The sequence below is a fragment of the Malaya genurostris genome, chromosome 2, assembly GCF_030247185.1.
Source record: "Malaya genurostris strain Urasoe2022 chromosome 2, Malgen_1.1, whole genome shotgun sequence".
Lineage (NCBI taxonomy): Eukaryota > Metazoa > Arthropoda > Insecta > Diptera > Culicidae > Malaya > Malaya genurostris.
In genome coordinates, this window is record NC_080571.1 from 203,068,511 (window position 1) to 203,090,833 (window position 22,323).

The 22,323-nt window shown below is 37.7% G+C and overlaps 2 protein-coding genes across 2 annotated transcripts; one reads left to right on the plus strand and one right to left on the minus strand.

Moving 5' to 3' along the window:
- Positions 1 to 11,023: 11,023 nt before the first annotated feature.
- On the minus strand, positions 11,024 to 14,047 carry LOC131427154 (transmembrane 9 superfamily member 4). Its single transcript, XM_058590113.1, has 8 exons — positions 13,862 to 14,047; positions 13,316 to 13,704; positions 13,099 to 13,254; positions 12,758 to 13,038; positions 12,484 to 12,693; positions 11,824 to 12,425; positions 11,623 to 11,761; positions 11,024 to 11,568 (listed from the first exon to the last, which is right to left on the minus strand). Exons 1-8 carry the CDS (start codon positions 13,883 to 13,885, stop codon positions 11,468 to 11,470), a joined length of 1,902 nt encoding a protein of 633 aa, XP_058446096.1. The 5' UTR covers positions 13,886 to 14,047; the 3' UTR covers positions 11,024 to 11,467.
- A 5,209-nt stretch (positions 14,048 to 19,256) lies between these two features.
- On the plus strand, positions 19,257 to 20,774 carry LOC131429099 (putative nuclease HARBI1). Its single transcript, XM_058593146.1, has 4 exons — positions 19,257 to 19,442; positions 19,588 to 19,727; positions 19,789 to 19,966; positions 20,093 to 20,774. The coding sequence occupies exons 1-4, from the start codon at positions 19,257 to 19,259 to the stop codon at positions 20,744 to 20,746; spliced, it is 1,158 nt and encodes a 385-aa protein (XP_058449129.1). The 3' UTR covers positions 20,747 to 20,774.
- The last annotated feature ends 1,549 nt before the right edge of the window (positions 20,775 to 22,323 follow it).

The window sequence follows — 22,323 nt, forward strand, 5'->3', positions numbered from 1 at the left end:
GGAATTACATCGATTTTAAATAGTCATAGTTTTGCCATTTTCTATATAAAGGTATTAGCATTGCTGGAAAAACCGACTTTCGAACGGAGCCTCGGAGAGGTATAGTGGTATATACCATGCGAATCGTATAGGAAAATGTCTGTGAGTGCACTTTTTACATTTTACTGCTTAAATTTCTCACAGATGGCTGAACCGTTTTTAACAAGCTTAGGCTCGTTTAAAAGCTACTATTGGGCCATTGATCAAGTTCAAGAACCAAATGGCTGTGACTTCAGGTTCCGAAGATATGATTGTATAATTGACGTAACCGATAAAATGCGTTGTTTCTTACCGCTCTAGTATATATAAAAGTGCCCTTATTTTGGGGTCACCTCTAATTTCGTGAAGCGGTAGTACTTAAAAGTTTAAGTACCTCAAAAAAGTCCTAATGCAGATTTTGAGTTGAACCGGATATGGGTAAGGGTTGCTGCCGGCGGTTAAGGTTTGAAAATTTTTGATCACCATGGGGGGGATGAAATTTCCGAAATCGAACTAATTTTTGTTTATGCCAAATGTCTTAGAATTACATGAAAGGTCGAGATTTATTGTCATTTCGAAAAAAAAATATTTTTTTGCAAATATCGACTTTCAGGGACTTGAAAAAATTTGAGATTTCCAAATCGAAAAAAAAAAATTTAGATGCTAAAAAATTTCATGAAACGTCAAGATTTAGTGTCTACTCAAAGCATATTTTTTTACAAAAAAGGCAACGCAAATGTTAAATTTTGTTTGAGAAATGATGCCGAATATGTGACATAAACGGTGAAGCATGCGAATCAATCTGAATTAATTGGTGTTGTAAACAATTCCAAATTAGTGTCAGCAATTATCTCAATCAAAAGGAAAAAAATCTTTTAATGAGAATGTCTCGATGAAAGAGAAAGGCATTATCACACCACTAGGTGGATTAGGAAAAGATTTTTTTGTTACTTTTGATAATAAAATGTTTCTTGGGGGTTTACTTTTCGGTTCGGAAATACTTTCACAACTAGACTAGAAGATTCTATCTAAATCTTTTATTCGACCTTGGAGGTTTTTAGTAACACTGTGACATACACGATTGAGAGTAGCACCCGATGTTTAGTTCGAATTTTTTAATCGCGTGCTTAAAAACACTCCTTGAATGCTAGTGTACCTAAATAAATAAATGTGTAAACATGTTGGGTCCAATCAGATTCGAGTGGTTTTCTATTGGCATCAGTAGTTTTACGTTGTCGATTGTTCCCGGCGTCGATGAATGGAATCGATTCTGCGAATTGTTTTTCGTTCAAACTACCATAGAGCTGATAAAACCGAAACTAAACAAAACATTTCCTTAGGAATAAAATTCCTTTTTACGACCCACGACACTGCTGGATACAAAAGCTTCAGACTGATTTCGAATACACGATCGTCAGACGGGCCGAGAGGAGTTATTGTTATTGCGTCACATCTAAATATCATACCCAGTGATATACACGCGTTTGATAAATATTTACGGAACAGAGCGGAAATTGCTACGTCAACAAAAAGTAGCTGTCCGTTTTGACACAGCTGGTGTCGAAATATAGGTTAATGAAAGAACCGATTTGTCAAGTTCAGATACATAAGAAGATTGTAACTTATTCTAACTTCTCTGAAGAAAAACTTCGCGATAATTGATAGAAAATAATTTGGGAAAATTTTCTTTCCCCTAAATTAAAACGAAATCACATGAACTACTGTCACTATAAATTCGGTATTAGGACATATCAGAATGGAAATAATTACACCCTAGCAGGAACGCTCCGAAGACTTCATTTGAATAATCGCAATCAGATAAAAAACATGCCAAGAAAGTCGCATTTCATACCGAATAAACATTTTCATCAGGTCACGTGAACCGAACCGTTCGTACGCCGCTCATGAATGAATTATAAGAAACGTTCCGCCTAGCTACTCTTCCATACCGGAGCTTGGAAGGAAATTCTCACAATTAATTTACCGGCTGTGGAAATTGGAGCGGAGCTTCCCTCATTTTGAATATTTGCGTGTTTTCTAATTTGTCTGCTTAATCCGTGTTGAAATATGATCCTCTTTATAACCTTATACTTTTGTGATTCGGAACGGGAAATTCACTTGCGATTTTGGATCGGAGTCGGTTTCGCACATCATAAGAATGTCACCGCAAAAAGTGGAATTCAAGTTATTCAAAGAAACATTCACATAATCATTATAACCTAGGCTGAGAAAAAGTTACATTCAACTAATTCTATGGTTCTTGATGCTCAATGCTGGGCCTGAAGACAAAAAGACAATCATGCTAGTCAATTATGTTTTCTAAATATGTGATGAATTTGGGAGTGGATCATTCTACCGAAAGTCGTTTCGTCAAATTTATAATTTAACTAAACAGGCGGCTGGGTAATGTAATAGACAATAACGGATGACGTGACAAGCTGATTATTTTCAGTACTAAGGGCATATTCAGTAGTGTTCTAGTTCTAGATGCATAATTTATGTCAGTTACAAAAATTAAATCTGAATTTTATAAGAAAAACTGGCAGCCCCAGCAGTGTTTTACTCGTGTTTCAAATATACAAAAAAAATAGAACCAGTTTTAAATCTGACAAAAAACAGAACCAGTTTTACAAATGTGACTTTGATCTGTTAGAACCAAATTTGACAGAAGAACTGGTCGAATAAATAAAACTTGGACGGCTTACCAGGGATACGTTTGTTCCAGTTTCTGCTCTACTATAGATCTTCCATACAGAACTTCTAGCTGCTAAATTTTCTCTAAGTAAGTTTACATGCTTTCTGCAAATGCAACTATTCATGATGTTCGATAAATTGCACAGATGTGACAAGAATTATTTTCAAAACGCGAAACTTGTTGCACATCATACAACCAAAGAACGTTTCCATAATCGCACAAAAGTAACGATAAGAGTTGAGAAATAAAATAAAAGATCACAGGGCTGGTGAAACACGTGTTGTGATTGTGGAGCTTTTTTGCCCTCCGATGATGAACTCGTACTAACGCAACTACCCATGCAGCATAAATTATAGTAACCCATGAGTCAACAGACAAAAGTTCACAACTCTATCAGTAATGGCAAAAACAATGAAGCAACTCCCGATTCCGGACAGCCGACGACCCTGAGCGACAAGAAGCTCCAACGGAAGCTGAAGATGACGACCGAGGGAAAAGTGGCTACATCGCACCGCGTGCTTGACCTAAAGGTCGGTGCAACCGTCCAAATAATGAATAAGCACCTGGTGAACATGAACATACATGTCAGGAAGCGGAAGTCGCATCCACTGGTTTCGGAGTTACAGGCAATGACACAGTGGCAGCGGCTAAATAAGATGGTCAATTCGATTTTCCCGGTGAATCGCAACGTGGCGGTGGTGATGGACGACGAGGCTTATCTCACCCTGGATGGCAACGATTGACAGGGCACTTCGTATTTTACTTCCTCCACTAAGGAAGTGGGCTTCAAAGTTAAGTTCATTTCACACACCAAATTTCTTAAGAAGCTGCTGCTTTGGTTGACAATCAGCGAGAAGAGGAGATTGTTCTATTCTTAATAAAACGTGTAATATGGTTTTCAACAAGACCTTTATTTTATACTTCCGATCACTTCTAACGCTTTCTACAAAACTAACTTGAAATAAAAAAATGGCGTCGGCCAAGTGTAGTTCAATCGAGGGGCTAGTAAATAGTATAACATCATCCTCACTTTAACAAAAAAAATTACTTGAATTCAACATGAAAATCTTTAAACTTAGTTGGTAAACGTGACGATCTCTTTTGTCTATGCGAATGATTTGAAGGAAGTTCACATTGCTCGTCAACAGGTGGAAGCATATTATACTCTTTCGTTGGCGATTTGTTTGGTGGCTGAAATCTCGAGGTCGACGACGGTTGTACATTGTTTTGTTGACAGCTGACATAGAGGTTAGACGAATCCGTCGTGTTGCGCAATATTTCATCGTTGTTTCGCTGATCCAAATTATTGTTTGTTGGATTTATTTTTTCATAACTAGACGACGCGACGGGTTCATTTCGTGGTTTCAAATGAATCAGGCTACGGCGATAGTTAACTCCGTCCACATTTACCAAATACGAACGTTCGCTTAGACGATTCATAATTTCACCAGCAGTCCACAGCTTTGATACTTCTGGATTTAATTGAACAAAAACGGGTGAACCAACTTTCAATGACGGTAAGATTCGAGCTTTCTTGTCGTAGTATTGTTTATTATTTTTTCTGTTTTCCTCTATAGAAGCAGGCACATTATCGATTACTTTTGGCAAGAGTTTCATGCTTGAAGATGGAACACCACATCTCGTTGAACGGGAATATAAACGGGCGGTGGGACTGGACCCAATTTTGTTCGGAATGTTTCTCCAATGGAGAAGTGCATACCAGAAGTCTGTTCCTGTTTCTTCCGTTTTTTTAAGTAAACGTTTCGCAATTTTCACCGCAGCTTCAGACTTGCCGTTTGCTTGCTGATGATGCGGAGCTGATGTAACATGTTCGACGTCCCAGTCACATAAAAATTTCATCATTTTTTGGTTTACAAAATTTGTGGCATTGTCAGTTAGAACTCTTTGTGGTATACCATGACGAGCAAAATTCTGTTGACATGCTGCGATGACTGATTCTGGTGTTAAATCTTTCAGAATATCCACTTCGAAGAAGTCCGAGTAATGATCAACTGTGATTAGGAATTTTTTGTTGCACCCATGAAGATTGTAGAAGAACACATCCATAGACACTATTTGGAATGGATATACAGGTATTACATGGCTTAACATAGGAGGACTAGTTTGGGATGATGCATATTTAGCACACACGTGGCACTGTTTGACAACATCTTTAATTTGGTTGCTCATTCCTGGCCAAAACAAATTTGCTCTAGCCAGTTTAAGTGTAGCTTCAATTCCGTTGTGACTAATATGACACTTGTCAATCAGTTTCCGTCTCATTGTATATGGAACGAGAATACGATCTGCTCGGAAAATAATGCCATTCTGTGTAGTCAATTCGCTACGATAGTTGAAATATACTTTTGTACCATCAGGTAATTTATCCGACGAGTTTGGCCACCCTTCTTGCACGTAATTCTTAATTAGCTGTAATGTGTGATCTTGTTCAGTTTCCTTTACGATTTCCACTAAACAACTGTTCGATATGCTAAGATAATTTGATAGCTTCATATCTTCAACGTCGCGGAAAACTTTGTAGATGTTAAGCTTCATGAACTCGTTTGTTAATCGCTTGTCGTTGTATGGGGCACGAGATAAGGCATCAGCAACGATATTTTCTTTTCCCGTAACAAATTCAATTTCCACTTTGTAACGTTGTAAATTCAAAAGCATGTGTTGTAAACGTCTTGGAGCTGATAGGAGAGGCTTACGAAACACATTAATGAGCGGCTTATGGTCAGTTTTGATAACCACCTTTGGATTTCCCACTATCAGCTGGTCAAAACGAATACACGCAAATAGAATTGCGAGTAACTCCTTTTCAATTTGCGCGTAATTTCGTTCAGAAGCTGTGAGTGTTCTTGAGGCATATCCAATCACACCTTCATTTTGGTAGACAACCACTCCGAGACCAAAACAACTTGCATCGCACTCAATGGTTAGTGATTCATTTGGATTATAATACCGCAATGTTCGCACGTCAGAAACCAAACACCTTAAGCGTTTAAATTCATTGTCCTCTACTTCCGTCCACCTCCAGGGAACAGATTCCGATAGCAGCTTACGAAGGTTTGTCAAATTAGTGCTTAGATTTGGTATGAATCTGCTTAAGTAATTAACCATTCCAATGAAGCGGTGCACTTCTTTGCGATTGGATGGAATGGGAAAATTTTGAATTGTGGATATTTTAGTTTCATCTGGCTGTAATCCTTTGTCTGTTAAAACATGACCGTAGAATTTCACGGACGTTTGACATAGTTTGAGTTTTGATTTGTTCAACTTGACATTATGTTTAGTCAGTCGACAGAAAAGATTGTTCAAGCATTTGTTATGGTTTATTAGCGCCTCTTCAAAAGTGTTACCGATACCAAATACGAGTATATCATCAGCTAAACATTCGACACCTTCGAGGTCCTGTATCGTTTCCTGCAGCTTCATCTGGAAAACTTCAGGGGCTGACGAAATACCGAAAGGTAAGCGTGTCCAACGATATCTTCCGAATGGTGTCCAAAACGTGGTTAACTTGCTACTCTGTTCGTCCAGCTCAACGTGCCAAAACCCCTTTTTTGCATCAACGGTAGTGAATATTTTTGCCTTTCCTAATTCAGGTAGTATTTCATCCAACAAGTTGAATTGTAGATTAGGTCTCTTCAATGCTTTGTTAAGAGGGATAGGGTCGAGACATATCCGGATACCTTGGGAATCTTCACCAGATCGCTGAACAATAACAATATTACTCACCCACTCCGTATGCATTGTTTCCTTAACAATGATTCCCTCTTTTTCTAACAGTTCTAGCTCTTTCTTTAACTTGTTACGCATGGCGATTGGCACGCGACGAGGTGTTTGAATCGATGGTAAAACATTTGTATCTACTTCTAACGAGACTGTGCCTTCAAATTTGCCGTACCCACAAAATAACTCACTGTACGCTTCCACTAACTTCTGAGCTTCGATTCGATATATTTTCAATAAATTTTGTGATGAAATCAAATCTGGTTTGCTGAACGTAACGGACTTGCAGAATTTCACAAAACCCAGTACTCTGGAAGCCTTGGCCGAAAGTAGTATACGATGATTCACATCCACAACTTGCAAAACCAGTCGGTATTGGCGACCCTTTCTGCGACAAGGGATCTTCACCTGTCCTAATACTTTGATTGGGTTACCTCCAAAACTTTGCAGTTTAAGTTCAGATGGCTGCAACGCAATATTTTCAGTACCCATAAGCTTGCGCAACCAATCTATACCGATCAAACTTGTGTTTGCACCTGTATCCAATTCGCATTCTACCTTCTTCCAACTGATTCCGAACTTCAGCTCTAATTCCGCTAGTACACTACCTCCTTTGTTCGAGTTATCATATATTTTTCCAATTTCATAATCATCGCCGCTTTCTTCGCATGATGTTTCATTGTTAGTCGATCGTTCATCCGAATCACTGCTTTCATCCTTTATTTCTTTCACCTTCTTTGAATGCCGGCTGCTGGCTTTGCACACTCGCTCGAAGTGATTCTTGCCTTTACACCGATGACATCGCTTTCCAAGTGCTGGACAAGAACCCTTAGAAAATTCGTGAGTATCACCACAGAATTTACAGCGTTGAACTTGCTTTTTCGAACGAATTTTAGATCGTCCAATTTTGTTTACCTCCATTTCTGAAGCTCCAAGTTTAAATTCATATGAACGCATAGCAGTGATTTCCTCAGCTCGGCACATATCTAAAGCCTTCGACAGTGTAATGTCTTCCACTGCTAACAATTTTGTTCTCATTTGAGGCCATTTATTCGATGTTACTAACTTGTATGTAACCAACTCTGTCTCTAGTTCTCCAAGTTTAGCTATTTTCGCTAGAGTTTTAAGATGGGATACATACTCGTCGATGGATTCGTGGGAGCTTTGAGTAAGCGAAAAAAAATCTAGATGATCTATCATGATGTTACGTTTAGTTATCACCTTACGACGAATTGCTTCCAGTGCCACATCGGGACTGATTTTCTCTTCCTCAGTCATCTCAAAGTTAAAATACTTTTTACGTGCCGACTCCCCAATAACCGATAACAAAAAACTAACTTTTTGTGAATTCTCCTCAGCTGGCCATCGGTCCATGCCAATTGCTTTTGCGTAATCTTTCCAGCTTCTTTCGAAGAAACTAAAATTCTCCCTCATATCTCCCTCTAGTACTAACGGCGATGGCTGCGGAACTTGTACGTTCAATGCACTCGGTCGCTTTTCTGCAAGCTGTACTCTATTCATTGCTGCTTGCTCAGCTGCATTTTTCGAAGTTTTCATCCCTTGGAGGAGCTGCGAAAATAAATTTGTCTGGTGCTCCAGAAACATCTTAAACTGGTTCGGATCCATTTTATGAGGCTCTCCGACGCACTAGTTTATCCTCCACGTGGAAAAAACAATATGGCCACTAGCCTTAAGCGACTAGTATCTTTCCAAACTGAAACTTTGTTCTCACGAGCGTTTTTTTAGAGCGATTATTTTCTTGACGAATGTAAATGTAACGTTTAGATTTACACCCGAACTTCTGACACCATGTTCTATTCTTAATAAAACGTGTAATATGGTTTTCAACAAGACCTTTATTTTATACTTCCGATCACTTCTAACGCTTTCTACAAAACTAACTTGAAATAAAAAAATGGCGTCGGCCAAGTGTAGTTCAATCGAGGGGCTAGTAAATAGTATAACAGAGATCAAAACCGCTCTGCTTTCGCTCCGGATGGGTCGTGAACGGGCAAATTTATAGTACGAAATGCATGTCGGAAGTTGTGCCGTTCATCAAGAAAAACCATAAGGACGAAGCCGCGAAGCTTACGTCGCCCAGCTGCGTCCCATCGATAATTTCTGGGCCTACCTGAAGCGTAAGGTCTATGATAAAAAAAAAACGACGAAAGAACACAACTTTCGTCCGTCAGGGCGACTGTTCCGGTTAACTGCCGGAAGGCCGCTCGCAAAGGCGTAGATTTTTTTTGCAAGTAATAATCACCGACGACTAATCACCTTCCATGGGAAGTTTATCAAAAGTAATTATGTGTATTGGCCTTTTTTATCACCATTTTTCAAGTCAATTTTTTTAATGCAAACGTTATCAGCGTGGTAAGTCAACTATGACCCTGTTACATAATGTTGTCTACAACATTGAAAAAGCTTTCTCACAAAAGCAATCTTGTTTTGTATTTTTTCTAGATATTGAAGGTGCCTTCGATACCGGTCTTTCAATTCATTTATGGAAGCAGCCCGTGGTTATGGCATACCTATTTGGATATACGCAATACTTAGCAATCCACTTCTTTGTTCATCGCTTCGGCAAGCAAAGATTAGAAAGCTGAGTGTCTGTGGGTGTCCTCAAGGTGGTGTACTATCTCCACTTTTATGGAACCTATTCGCTGATGGTTTGTTAAGAAAACTTAATACCTTGAATTCTCGGCTTACGGTTTTGCCGCCCTGCGGTCTGTTGAGCAATGGTGTTGTAAGGTTGGATTATCTCTAAATCCAGGCAAAACATCAATGGTGCTATTCACTCAACGCAGGATAATCACAGGAGCTCGTCCGTTACACTTCTTCGGTTCAGAGGTTACTGTGGTTGATCTAGTTAAATTCGTCGGGGTTATTCTTGATTCAAAACTGAATTGATCTGCTAACGTTGACTTCAGGATTAAAAGAGCTTGCATGGTTTTCAGCCAATGCAGATGAGCTTTTGGAAAATTATGGGGATTTTAAATAAGATACATTCATTGGATCTACACAACTATTGTTAGACTAATTTTAGCATATGGATGTCTTGCATGGTGGCAGAAAGGAGAAGTTACGACAGTTCAGTCAAAGTTAAAACACCTCCAAAGGATGGTCCTAATGGCGATGACAGTAGCATTCACGACAACTCCTACTGCTGCGCCAGAGGCGCTACTGTGCATTAAACCACTTCATGTGTTCCTAAAACAAGGCATACCGTCTTAAAGTTACAGGGCTTTGGAACAACAGTAACCCTTTAGACTATGCTACTAGTCACACGTTGCATAGAAGCTGAACAATGCATTCTAGAAGTCGTTTAGAAGTTCGTTCGGTTGCGTCGCGCGAACTTTCGTGTGTGAATTAATGAATTACACATAAAAAAACGAGCTGCTTTGAATGCTATTTATGAACTTAGAAAGCTGATTAAGCCAAATCAGTCCCTTTTGTCCAAGAAGAATATATAACAAATCAATCGGACATTCTAAAAAATATACACTGAAAAAATCAGGCATATTGATTCTGAGAAAATATTTTACACGGACGGATCACGAATTGAAGAGGCTACTGGGTTTGGTATATTCAACAATAATGTTTCGGTTTCATTTAGGCTTCAAGAACCTGCATCAGTGTAGTCGTCACATTGGCCCTTATTGCCGTTCTCACTTCCACTTTCACATTCACTTCACTTACATGTCACTTCACTTGTGTCCACCTATTATCAGTATAACGTATAGTGAAGTGATCACTGTGGTGGAAAAAACTAATTTTTTTAACAAAATGTTGGTGGCGTGATGTTTATTATGACATCAATTTCATCCAAATAATTACTTTTGCCTTTGAAGCGACTTCCGTGCTGAGGACCTAAACTCACTTCACTCGATTTTCACCGTGAAGTGATACCGATAATAATGGTCACAATCACTTCACTTGGTTTTCACCGTGTAGTGATACCGGTAATAAGGGCCATTATCTCCAAACCATTATTTTCTCTTCACATATGCAATTGAGTGCAATTGAAGCCATTCGCTCAAACGCTGCTGGCAAAAATGAACCGTTTTTCTTGGGCAAAATAAAACAGTGCCTGAATGACATATTGAATAATAATTATCAAATCACAATAGTTTGGGTCCCGGCACATTGCTCCATTCAAGGCAATGAAAGAGCCGATTTTTTAGCCAAACGTGGTGCTATTGAGAATAAAATGTATGAGAGACCGATTGCTTTCAACGAATTCTATAGCGCGTTACGCCATGTTTTATTAATTTATGTGAATTTCTTGATATGTCAAGGACAAGGACCCCTCATTATTATCTTTAGGGCCTAGAACTAGAAGAGTATCTTTAAGAAAATAGAATAATAATTATTTTCAAACAATAGTTCTCAGTAAGTCCAGTCGCACTATATTCATTATGCAGTATCTTCAATTTTTTTTCCAAGCGTCTGAAAATTTTCAATTCAGATTGTTAGGTCTGTTAAACGAAGAGAAACGTTTCGTGTTCGTTGATAGTCTCGTAAACAATAAGGACAATTCGGTGGAATGTGACACTATCTACAACAAAATCATTCCATGACAAGAGCAGCGTATGAATTTATTTTATATGTGGTCTCCATTCAAATGTCTCGCTGACTAAATTTAAACGCATGTAATGTAATTCCTAATTTCATTGTTTTATTAGTTTCATCTGCTCAATCACTCAGTAAGCACAACCTTCGCACATGCAAACATATCTAAAACATCACATTTATTCGTCACTCGTTTTCAAAGCTTAATTTAAATAGATACAACACATATTTCACCTGGTCTACAAGCAGTAATTACGCGAAACGTTTGAAAGAATTCCATGCACGAGAAATAAGCAACAAAATCTGTCCGGATTACTTTGTTCGGATGCACGAATATATTCTACGAGTATACGGCCTAAACGTCGCACACTTTTGTTCAGTCCCTTATCGATTATCGTTCGTTAGTTTCGAGGATAGGTGATTTAGTACATCCAACTAAATAAATTAGTCAATTTTTACTGCACCGTAAATTTTTCGAATAAAGCTATATGCAGCGAAAAATCCAATTGTTCCCGTCAAAACATAGAATGTGATGACCATTAGACCTAGTAAAAGAAAAGTAATAATAATCGGCTTGCTAGTGTTTCATAGATACTAACCGGTATAGCCGAGATACAGCAACGTAGGAATAAATTCCGTAATCTCAAGTTTGGTGAAAAAGTAGAATACACTGTAGAACAGGATATAAGCTGCTGATCCACCAGAAACTATAAAGCTTCGCCACCACCAGCGATAGTCCTGAAAGAAAAGCCAAATAAGTGATACAGTTCCGGCACTCGTCAGAATAAAAAGTAGCATACCTCAGCACAGAGCTGGAAATACGTCATGACGATGGATATTTGTCCGCAACTCACGACCAGAATACAGAATACAAGAAACAAAAATCCAAACAAGTAATAGAACTGATTTTGCCAAATGGCAGAGAATATGAAAAAGAGTTCTATAAAAACAGCCCCGAAAGGTAGTATTCCTGCCATCAGTACACAAAGTCCTACATTCATATACCAATGTTGGTGAGGAATCTGTCGGGGGATCATGTTGGTCCGCACTGGATGCTGGTAGGCTTGCTTCCTGAATCCAAAGTAGTATCCCAGGTAAACCAGAGGCAGCGAAATGCCAAACCACAAGCATAACAAAGCCACCATCGTGCCGAACGGGACCGCTCCACTCGAGTCTTTATCCCAAATGAAGAAGTTCAGAATAAAACAGGTCCCAAATACAAGGCCTGGAAACAGCGTCGCGGTCAGAAAGGCAGCTCGTTCCCAGTTTCGTCCTTTCATCGTCTTGTACAGACGGGCGGAGAAATATCCGGCAATTAAACCCATGAACACGTAAAGCATTATTCCTGCAGTCATAAGCGCTCCTCTAGAAGACGGCGACAACATTCCCAACATAGCGATAACTGCGAGGAAAAAATGATTGATACATACATGATCGACATTTGAATTAAAATTACTTACTAATTGTTATTAGTGCCATGAAAAATATCTGGATTCCACTGCCAATGACTGCGGCAAACAATCGGGGATGTCTCGGGGGTCGGAAAACATCACCGTGAACCAACTTCCACCCTGTTTCCTCCAAAGTATCCTCAATGTTAACACTATCGTCCGTATTGTATTTCGCAATATCCCGTCGCAATGTTCGAACCATGATCATTGTGAGGATACCTAGAATTATTAGAGGATATTATAGAGCACTTTTTAAAATTAAGTTTCGTTCGTAAACACTAACCAGACAGGAAGAACACTACAACCAACGAATTAATAATACTAAACCAATGGATCTGAACATCATTCATTCCTAGATAAATATCCCAGCGCGAGGCCCATTTTACCGAAGAATCCTGCCACTCGACTGAATAGGTGAAAAAAAGTTGTGTGTGGCCAGCATGAACAGTAACTGGTTGGGGCCGAGGGTTTTCCGGGAAACTACAAGTATCACCTTCAAAGTGAATTTCATTCATGTGAACAGACAATGTTTCCACTTCAAATCCAACAACGCGATATTGATTCCTAAAAAATGAAAACATTTAGTTGGCATTTCAAAATTTAGATTTCGTTCGTCAAGCATACTCGCTATGTAGATGATAGAATAATCGAAACTTTAAATGATTGTTGATGTACACATTGTTACCATCGGTTTGTCCAAGTCGATATCCGTGCTCAACCTGAAGCTCGTTCGTATCAGGATTTACAAATTTAGTCGCAACTGGTAGATTGTCGACAATTCTGTAAAGTGATGCAAGATCATCAGAATTTGTTATATGCATTATTATATGACAACACTCACAAATGTACAAAATATTCATGTCTGATTCTCTCAGCCACCTTCTCGGATTGTTCTCGATCCCAGTTAAGGGGTCGATCTTTGCTATTACACAATAGCTTACACCGTACATTATCTGCCATTCGCACTTCATATGGAGTGTTGACAATCCGATCGCCTCGAAGCACTTCGCCAAGATTCTCACTCTTATACACCAGTGTCCCATTTTTGGGCAAACAGAGCTGTAGTGAGTAGTACTCGTAGGGAAGCTGCGTGTGGGTGCTCGTCATTTTGACAGCCTTTACATCAATTTTTTGTCCTTTCTTGAACTCTACAGGAGCTACTCCCGGAACATAGAATGCTTCCACAGCGAAGCAATGCAGTATCACTACCGCTAATGTAACAACTAAACGCTGTTTTAGAGAAAGTAAAATAGAAATCTCATTAAATTGCTTATTGCAAATATCGAAGTCCAAGATTAATTGTACAGCCAAAGAAAATGATTAACGTGTCAAGCAAATGTTTTCCTTTCCAGTGCGGAAAATGCAATGAAAACTATGTAAATCTTACCCTATTGTCCATTTCCTTGTGCATAGTAGGCGCTATTGAAATTACTTGATACTAATTCATTTGAACTATGTGAAAATATAGAAAAACTAGCAAATAAACACGGAAATCCAAGAATCACAGCACCAAGGATGCAATAAAGTTTTTCTTCGTTTTCCAATCTTCGTCTCATAATCATTGACAGTTTATCTTAACGGCGTGTTTCACGAGATATTTCACTGGCCACGCACTCTCGTTAAATGTTACTCAGAAGTGAGTACAATTCCACTCATTTTCGCTGAAAGTGGAACTACTGTGAGTGCACTGAAAAGAATTATATGGTGATCCTAACTACATCGACAAAGAAGAAACAATATGGGTGCCGATTTTTTAATTTTCCACGGGTACGGCTTTGACAATTGAAAAATATTCTAATGTATTGTTATACACTATTCAATTAATTGTGAACAAGCTTTTTACAATAGAATGCATAGTTGGTATCATAACAATTCAAATCATAAAATTTGCTCATACATGTTTTCTTGGAAAACAATCAAAAGTACAGTTTGCATATTGTTTGAAACAATAAATTCAATTGTGAATCGTAGAAACAATATATTATACAACGTTTTAAGTGAAAAAAAAATCTTGTCAAGATACAATAACATGTATTATAACCCATAGATCTATTTGTAAATCAATTGTTTATAATGTAAAATCAATGGTATAGTTTTTTACGGGCGGATTTGGTACGGATACGAGTAAAAGTTTTTTATTATCTATTTGGTAGTTGGTAGATCATTTAAATGAACAGATCGACAGAAAATCCTTGTCCAGGTGGAAATAACAGACAGGAAATCCTCGTTCAGTTGAAAATAATTGCTGATAACCATAACTGATGCTTATAGAAATACGCCGAAGGAAAATATTTACCATAAGTGTAGTTTGGAAGCAAAAACAGAAAATTAATGAATTCTGCGTTGTGTTAATATTGATTGTGATTACAAAAAAAAAACGGATAAAATAAAATTGTTTATGTAATTTGATGCCTAATCAGAAACAGAAAAATCGCTAACCACAAGTGTAGGAAATATATATCATCGCTAAGCTAAAGTGAAACAAAGCCTTGCATCTTCATTCGATTATGCTGTGAACCCTACATTTTCTCTTAGTACTGAAATTTTTGAATAAGATATTATCAAAACAGATTTCACTATAAGGTAAAGCAATCATAAAATGAATCAGTGTAACTGTTGAACTAAAAGGATTAAAAGAAAATCGTCTTCGCCTCTCGGAAACGCGGCTTTACATAGCTTAAATCGATAATGTTTTGAGTAAATCAGGAGATTTTGAAGATAAAGGTGTTATAAAATATTTGTCATTGTAACGGTCTAACAGATCGGCTGAAAAGTTCGTATCGTTTCTATGAGAGGGCGCCACTAGAATTAAATCCATACCATTTCCAGTTAGTACCAACCTTCAAAAGATCCGTGTATAAATTTGACAGCTGTCTGATTATTAGTTTGTGAGATATTGCATTTTGAGTGAAGCTACTTTTGTTATTGTGTAAAAAATGGAAAAAAGGAATTTCGTGTGTTGATGAAACACTACTTTTTGATGAAAAAAAGTGCCGCCGATACCAAACAATGGCTTGATGAGTGTTATCCAGACTCTGCACCGGGCGAAGCAACAATTCGTAAGTGGTTTGCAAAATTTCGTACTGGTCATATGAGCACCGAAGACGATGAACGCAGTGGACGTCCAAAATAGGCTGTTACCGATGAAAACGTGAAAAAAGTCCACAAAATGATTTTCAATTACCGTAAAGTGAAGTTGATCGAGATAGCTGACACCCTAAAGATATCAAAGAAACGTGTTGGACATATTATTCACGAATATTTGGATATGAGAAAGCTTTGTGCAAAATTGGTGCCGCGTGAGCTCACAATCGATCAAAAACAACAACGAATTGATGATTCTGAGCAGTGTTTGGAGCTGTTTTATCGAAATAAAATCGATTTTTTTCATCGATATATAACAATGGACGTAACATGGCTCCATCACTTCACTCCGGAGTCCAATCGACAGTCAGCTGAGTGGACTGCACGCGATGAACCGAACCCAAAGTGTGGAAAGACTCAACAATCGGCCGGTAAGGTTATGGCGTCTGTATTTTGGGATTCGCATGGTATAATTTTCATCGACTACCTTGAAAAGGGAAAAACCATCAACAGTGACTATTATATAGCGTTATTAGAGCGTTTGAAGGACGAAATTTCAAAAAAACGGCCCCATTTGAAGAAGAAAAAAGTTTTGTTTCATCAAGACAATGCACCGTGTCACAAGTCGATGAAAACCATGCTGAAATTGAGCGAATTGGGCTTTGAATTGCTCCCTCATCCACCGTATTCTCCAGATTTGGCCCCCAGTGACTTTTTCCTGTTCTCAGACCTCAAGAGAATGCTCGCTGGTAAAAAATTTAGAAGCAATGAAGAGGTAATCGCTGAAACTGAGGCCTATTTTGAGGCAAAGGACAAATCGTACTACAAAAATGGTATCGAAAAGTTGGAAGATCGCTATAATCGCTGTATCGCCTCTGATGACAATTATGTTGAATAATAAGAACGAATTTTGGCAAAAAATGTGTGTTTCTATTAATCGATACGAACTTTTCAGCCGAACTGTTATTTAAAATAAATTTTTCTGATTTGTGGTCTCGAAGGGGTTGAATCGATGCGAATGACAGGTTTCGATATTCTTGAGCATTTTGTTGCTATCTTGTAGCATCGCAGTTTTCGCTAACCGCCAATGAAAATTACAATAAATAAATGGTCAAATTCACCATCAGAGATTTACTAATGTTTTTTGGGTAAACTTGATATACATTTTGTAATTAAAATGAACATGATTGAAGTTTAAACGACGACACGATCAAGCACTCCGAACAAAAGTCTACATTGAAAATGTCCGTTAACGATTCACCGACAGTTACCATAAATATAGTGGATTGAATTAATGACAAAAATAATCTTCTCGAGCAATACTATTTAAGTTACTAAGAACAATTGCTAAGGAGCCCAAAAATAAATGAACAAACAATTTGAGAATGTATAGCAGATACGTGGAATCGTAACAGGAATGAAATGTTTGTTTGTCTTTAAAATATTTTTAAAAAATTGACTAGTGTTTCAAGAATAGATGTAATGGCTTCCAACGAAGGGTTACTATTGCAAGTAATTTTTTCATTACTATCTAACTAGTCGATATGGGGGCGGTGGTGGAGCCAAATACAAATAATAATACCCCTAGGTCCCATACATTCGAAGCGCCAATGTTTGGTTCACAGAATGTTCAATTTAGCCTAGCCTGTTTCACTGTTTCGTCATGCCAGCTTAGAAATGTTGAAAAAGAAAATCTCTGGCAACGCTACAACATCAAAGTATGCTAGTAATTATCATGAAAACAATGCGTCACTATCTAAGAGCGGATAAAAATATTTCTGCGTCACGCTATGTTCGCAGGATACAATAACGTAGAGTACCTATAACCAGAGTGACGATGTCTCATCCGTAATGTTGGCAACAAACCAAAACGTTTAATCCGCAATGTTGGCAGTTTCGTTAGCTTTCCATTGTATTTGACAGGTCATTTGCTCGTTTGGAACAAAGCTGTCATTCCAAAGGAACAGTTGTCGTCACTCTGGTTATAGTCACTTAACATTAACGGATAGTGGAATTAAATTAAACTGCGGAACGCATTATAATTGCGAAAATGAGCTATATTTCTGGTCTTCAAACCCCACATGGCATACAATTCACAATAACACATGAAAAAACTTAAGGCCATCCAAGTATCCTGCGCGCGGGTGGTTTTAGGAAATTTTCGATGCAAATTTTGAAAAAATTGCCAAAACCAAAAACATACAGACCTTTCAAATACTTTTATCTATCTACAGGGTGAAAATGGCTGGAAAATTCGGAGGGTTTTCCAAGTCTTATCAAAAATAGCACTGAAAAAATGAGCCTTTTTTGTAATTTTTCACAATTATTTGAAAAAATAATTCGATGGAATGAAATTTTAAAAAAAAAAAAACTCATGCTGGCAACAAGGATCACATTCGGAAACATTTTTGGAAAACCTTTTCACGCTTTTCATGGAAAATCAACGAATTTCATATAACCGATTTCGTGGAAATTTTTGAAATTCGTGGATTTTTTATGAGAAGCGTGAAAAGGTTTTCCAAAAATGTGTCCGAATGTAATCTTTGTATCCATCATAAGGTTTTTTTGAAAAAAAAATTTATGCCATCGCATTATTTTTTCAGATAATTGTGAAAGATCACAAATACACTCATTTTTCAGAGCTATTTTTGATAAGACTCGGAAAATCCTCCGAATTTTCCAGCCATTTTCACCCTGTAGATAGATAAAAGTATTTCAAAGGTCTGTATGTTTTTGGTTTTGGCAATTTTTTCAAAATTTCCATCGAAAATTTCCTAAAATCACCCGCGCGCATGGTACTTGGACGACAATATATGGTAAGGCGAAAGACGTTTCGTTGCGCTGCCGCAGAGGAAACGAGAGTTTCGGAAACACTAGGATAGACAGAAGGGTTTCTTTTTGAAGAAAACATCTATCATGCCCAATACGCAAACGCAGCTCAATCAAATTTCAAAATTCAGTTTAAAAATTATATAACACTGATCATAGTAGTATTCGCTCTGGACGCAACCTTTTTTTTTTCACCAAATCGATTCCTCCATTAAACCAACTTTAAACTCACCACTGACGAAACAGAATTCTTCTCTTACCACTACGGTATGATAATCGGAACTGGCAAGAACTCCAATCGATACTTATTACTCATTTCAAATAATCATCGGAAACTTGTAATTGCTTCTACGATAAAGTTTGTCATAAATTTTGAATCTAGAACTGAAAAGTCCCTGGAAAAGCATCTAATGCTCGATTAATTATCACCTTCAGCTTTAAGATTTTTTTCTACTTTCGCAACTGAATTTCAGATCAACCCCACTTGTACACGGCGGGCAGATTTCCCCCAGACGGCTGGCTATGTCTGCCAGCTATTTTTGACGCAGATCTGCCAGAATTTTTAGCGTCTTGGTTTTATTTTTTTCAATAAAAAGTACACATGAAAGACAATCTGTTGTTGCCCTTCACATATACTAATGTCGTTTTCGCTTGAAAACTCAGTTTCGAAACCGGGTTAGTTTTCTCAAGCAAACACTTTTTCTGGCAGCGTTGCGTTCATCTTCTGTTTCGTTGGTATTGGTGAACTGTCAAAACTGTTTCTGTTTTTTTTTCGCAAAACGTTGAAAAACTATTCCAACCTTTCCATTCTGTAAAAGTTAGTTCTGTGTTTTTTAATTGATTTTAAAATGAATAGAAAAAGGAGCGACATGATAACAAACGTGATTACAACTTTATTGTCAAGTTCTGAGAGTAACTCCAGTAGCTCGGAAGAGGAGTCTTCAGACGAATTTGAGGAATTATGTCTCGTTTATGCAAAAACCGATTTAGGACGGAAGAAAATTCGGCTATCGAATTTTTACGAGGAAGTCGTTGAAAAATATTGTGAAGAAGCTGTAAGTACCAGCCTATTCATATGCAAAAATAGTAGAATTTGAATTGGCAGGATTTCTCTATTTAATAATAAAGCATTCTACTATTAGCAGACTTACTATACAACAGTTTTTATTGAAAATATATGTGAGCTCTTTCTTTTTATAGTTTTGTCAAAACTTTCGTATAAGCAAATCTACAGCCAATATGATCGTTGAAAAATATGAAAATTCCACTTTTTTCAAGACAAAGTCTATGGGCGGAATAAAAGAAATTCCTGCTAAAATACAAATGCTTTCCTTTTTGTGGTAAGTTTGAAAAAAAAATTGCATATATCAAACAATAACTAGAAATCATTCCCAAAATTAGGTTTTCTGCAAATAAGGATTCATACCGCGAAGTGTGTAACCTGTTCGGGCAATCGGAGTCGACTTTTTATAAACATTTAAATTTGATTCTTGATTTTTTCGTTGATGTAGCCAAAAATCTTATACATTTTCCTGAAACACGTCAAGAGAAAGAAAAACTCGCCAGAAGCTTTCAGCAGGTATTGTACCAAAAGTCGTATCATTAACAGCGCAATTTGACCTACAATCAACGAAATGCAGTCTCCATAACTTCGTTTGGTCTAAAAATAATTTTCCGTTTAATAAAACTAAACATTTCTTTCCAGATATCTGGATTTATAAACGTGTTGGGTTGTATTGATGGATGTTACATCTACATTCGACAACCAGCTAACAAGATTAGGTCTACATACGTAAACCGCCATGATTTATTATCTATAACGCTTCAAGGCATTTGCGATTCAAACAAACGCTTCATGGATGTTTGCATAGGAGCACCAAGCAAAGTTCACGATGCCAGAATATTCTCTATATCACCCATTAGTAAAGAATTACCTGTACTGTGTGAAGGCAAGTTTCATCTTCTGGGGGACGCAGCATATACTTTACGAGAATATCTGCTCACACCCTACAAAGATTACGGAACCTTGTCTCCAAGGCGTAGGAGATACAATATCAAGCATAGCCAAACACGAGTCAAAATAGAGAATGCATTTGGTTTGCTTAAGCAACGATTTAGACAGCTAATCAGACTTGACTTTTTTGATACTGAACGAGCCAGCAAGTTTGTGCTGGCATGCTGTGTACTGCATAATATATGCATCGATATGGACGATTCATTACCGGAACGGATAGCCATAGATATGAATGAGAACCTCCCAGGAGTACGCCAATACGATGACGAAAACTCCCAAAGATCAACTGCGTTGAAGTTGTTGGGCGAGGCGAAAAGAAGCGAAATTGTGAACATAATAACATGAATTTATATTAATATTCACGTCGTTCAAATATTAAGAAACACTCATCATACGTTAGAGTTGTTCTGAACAGCTTTTACCAATTCTCGCAAGATTTCCATTTTTTCTGCATGTCTTTTCTGACATTGATCTTCTCTATCTCTCTTCTCTTTTTCGCGTTCCTCCCGCCGTAATTCTCGTTTTGCGCAAAGCTCTTTAATTACTTCTACCCAAGTTTGCTTGGGAGCTTTTGTTTTCGGTATTCGTTTGAAAGACTCGAATTTATGTTTTCGGCATTCGTTTGGAAGGTTAGCATGATGCATTTCATTTTGCGTTAACCAGAAAGGGTCTACGGAATCATCGATAGCAGCAATTTTGGCCATCTCTTGCTCATACCCTGTCTGAGATAATACATTTCCCGAAATGGTATTGCTCAGTTTTGCCTTTTTGGTTTGTTTCAAAACAGTTTTATAACGGTTTTCGACTTGAGCAGACGTAAAAATGAGGTTGAATGTAGATGACATAGTTTGCGCAATATTCTCCCACATAGAATGTTTGTTCCGAAACTTTTTGAGTGGCCCTATATTCGGTAGACGTTCCTCATACAACTCTAGTAAGAGCTTTGTTTCATTTTTACTCCAAATACGAATGTTTTTCCGCACGTCGTTCGATGAAGACGCCGGATGAATCGGGATAACTGCAGCCGAGCTTGCACCAGAATTAAACTCGTGGGATACATCGGTTGTATGCTCCAATGATGAGTCTGGAAACAAACCTAGTTTAGTTTTCACGTTTTGGTGTTATGAATACTGTTTTATTTAAAGGGGTACTTATCCGATAGTCGGGTGCAATAAAATGTATGACTGATGTAAATTCTCTGTACCGTTTTGATGCATGTTTCTCAAACAAGGCAAATTAGGCAAATTATTTTCGTTCGCTTTGCTAACGGATAAGTACCTTTCAGGTAATTATAAATAGTTCTTACCAGTTCTATCATCGTATACTTTTGCCAGACCATATGCAGCCGCGACTGTTCCGAAATGGTGTTTGCTCAACTCACCCGCTGGAAATGTATCAACTGAAGTTATTTCATTAATAAATCATTAATTTACTAACTTGTTGAATGCTTCAAAAAAACAAAATCGCCCTCCTCCATTATATTTCCTGCCACATCCGTCGCCAAATCGTAATTTTTAAACAGATCCATACTTTGCTTTCCAGAACTTTTCGCAAACAAAAACTTCGTGTTGTGTTGCTATGGATTCAGTAATGGTTCAACAATCTTGACGTTTAACCGATACGACAGCAATGCAAATTTCTTGTATGTATGGGTTGAAACCGAGAAAATTTTCAGTTTCGAACCTAACCCGATTTTCAGTGCAGTGACGATGAAACTAGGTGCGAAACTGGCTTCAAACAAACAGTTTGACAGCACTTAGGGTTGAAACTGGGTTAGTTTTGGCTTCAAGCGAAAACGACATAATTAAATAAAATGTTATTGCCAATAACATAGCTTTCTCATTCGTTTCTTGTATGGACATGCGGGATTTGCGAATATCAAATGAAGTCGATTAAAAAAATAAGAAAAAAGAAGGAAGAGA

Excerpts from the sequence above, each read along its gene's own strand:
- LOC131427154 (XM_058590113.1), bottom strand. The coding sequence starts at position 13,885 with ATGCACAAGGAAATGGACAATAGG. Across the intron at positions 13,039-13,098 it reads TTCTATCATCTACATAGCGA|GAATCAATATCGCGTTGTTG; the intron begins GTATGCTTGACG and ends TTCATTTTTTAG. Across the intron at positions 11,762-11,823 it reads ATTTCCAGCTCTGTGCTGAG|GACTATCGCTGGTGGTGGCG; the intron begins GTATGCTACTTT and ends CTTTTCTTTCAG.
- LOC131429099 (XM_058593146.1), top strand. The coding sequence starts at position 19,257 with ATGATAACAAACGTGATTACAACTTTATTGTCAAGTTCTGAGAGTAAC. Across the intron at positions 19,443-19,587 it reads AAAAATATTGTGAAGAAGCT|TTTTGTCAAAACTTTCGTAT; the intron begins GTAAGTACCAGC and ends TTCTTTTTATAG. Across the intron at positions 19,728-19,788 it reads CAAATGCTTTCCTTTTTGTG|GTTTTCTGCAAATAAGGATT; the intron begins GTAAGTTTGAAA and ends TCCCAAAATTAG.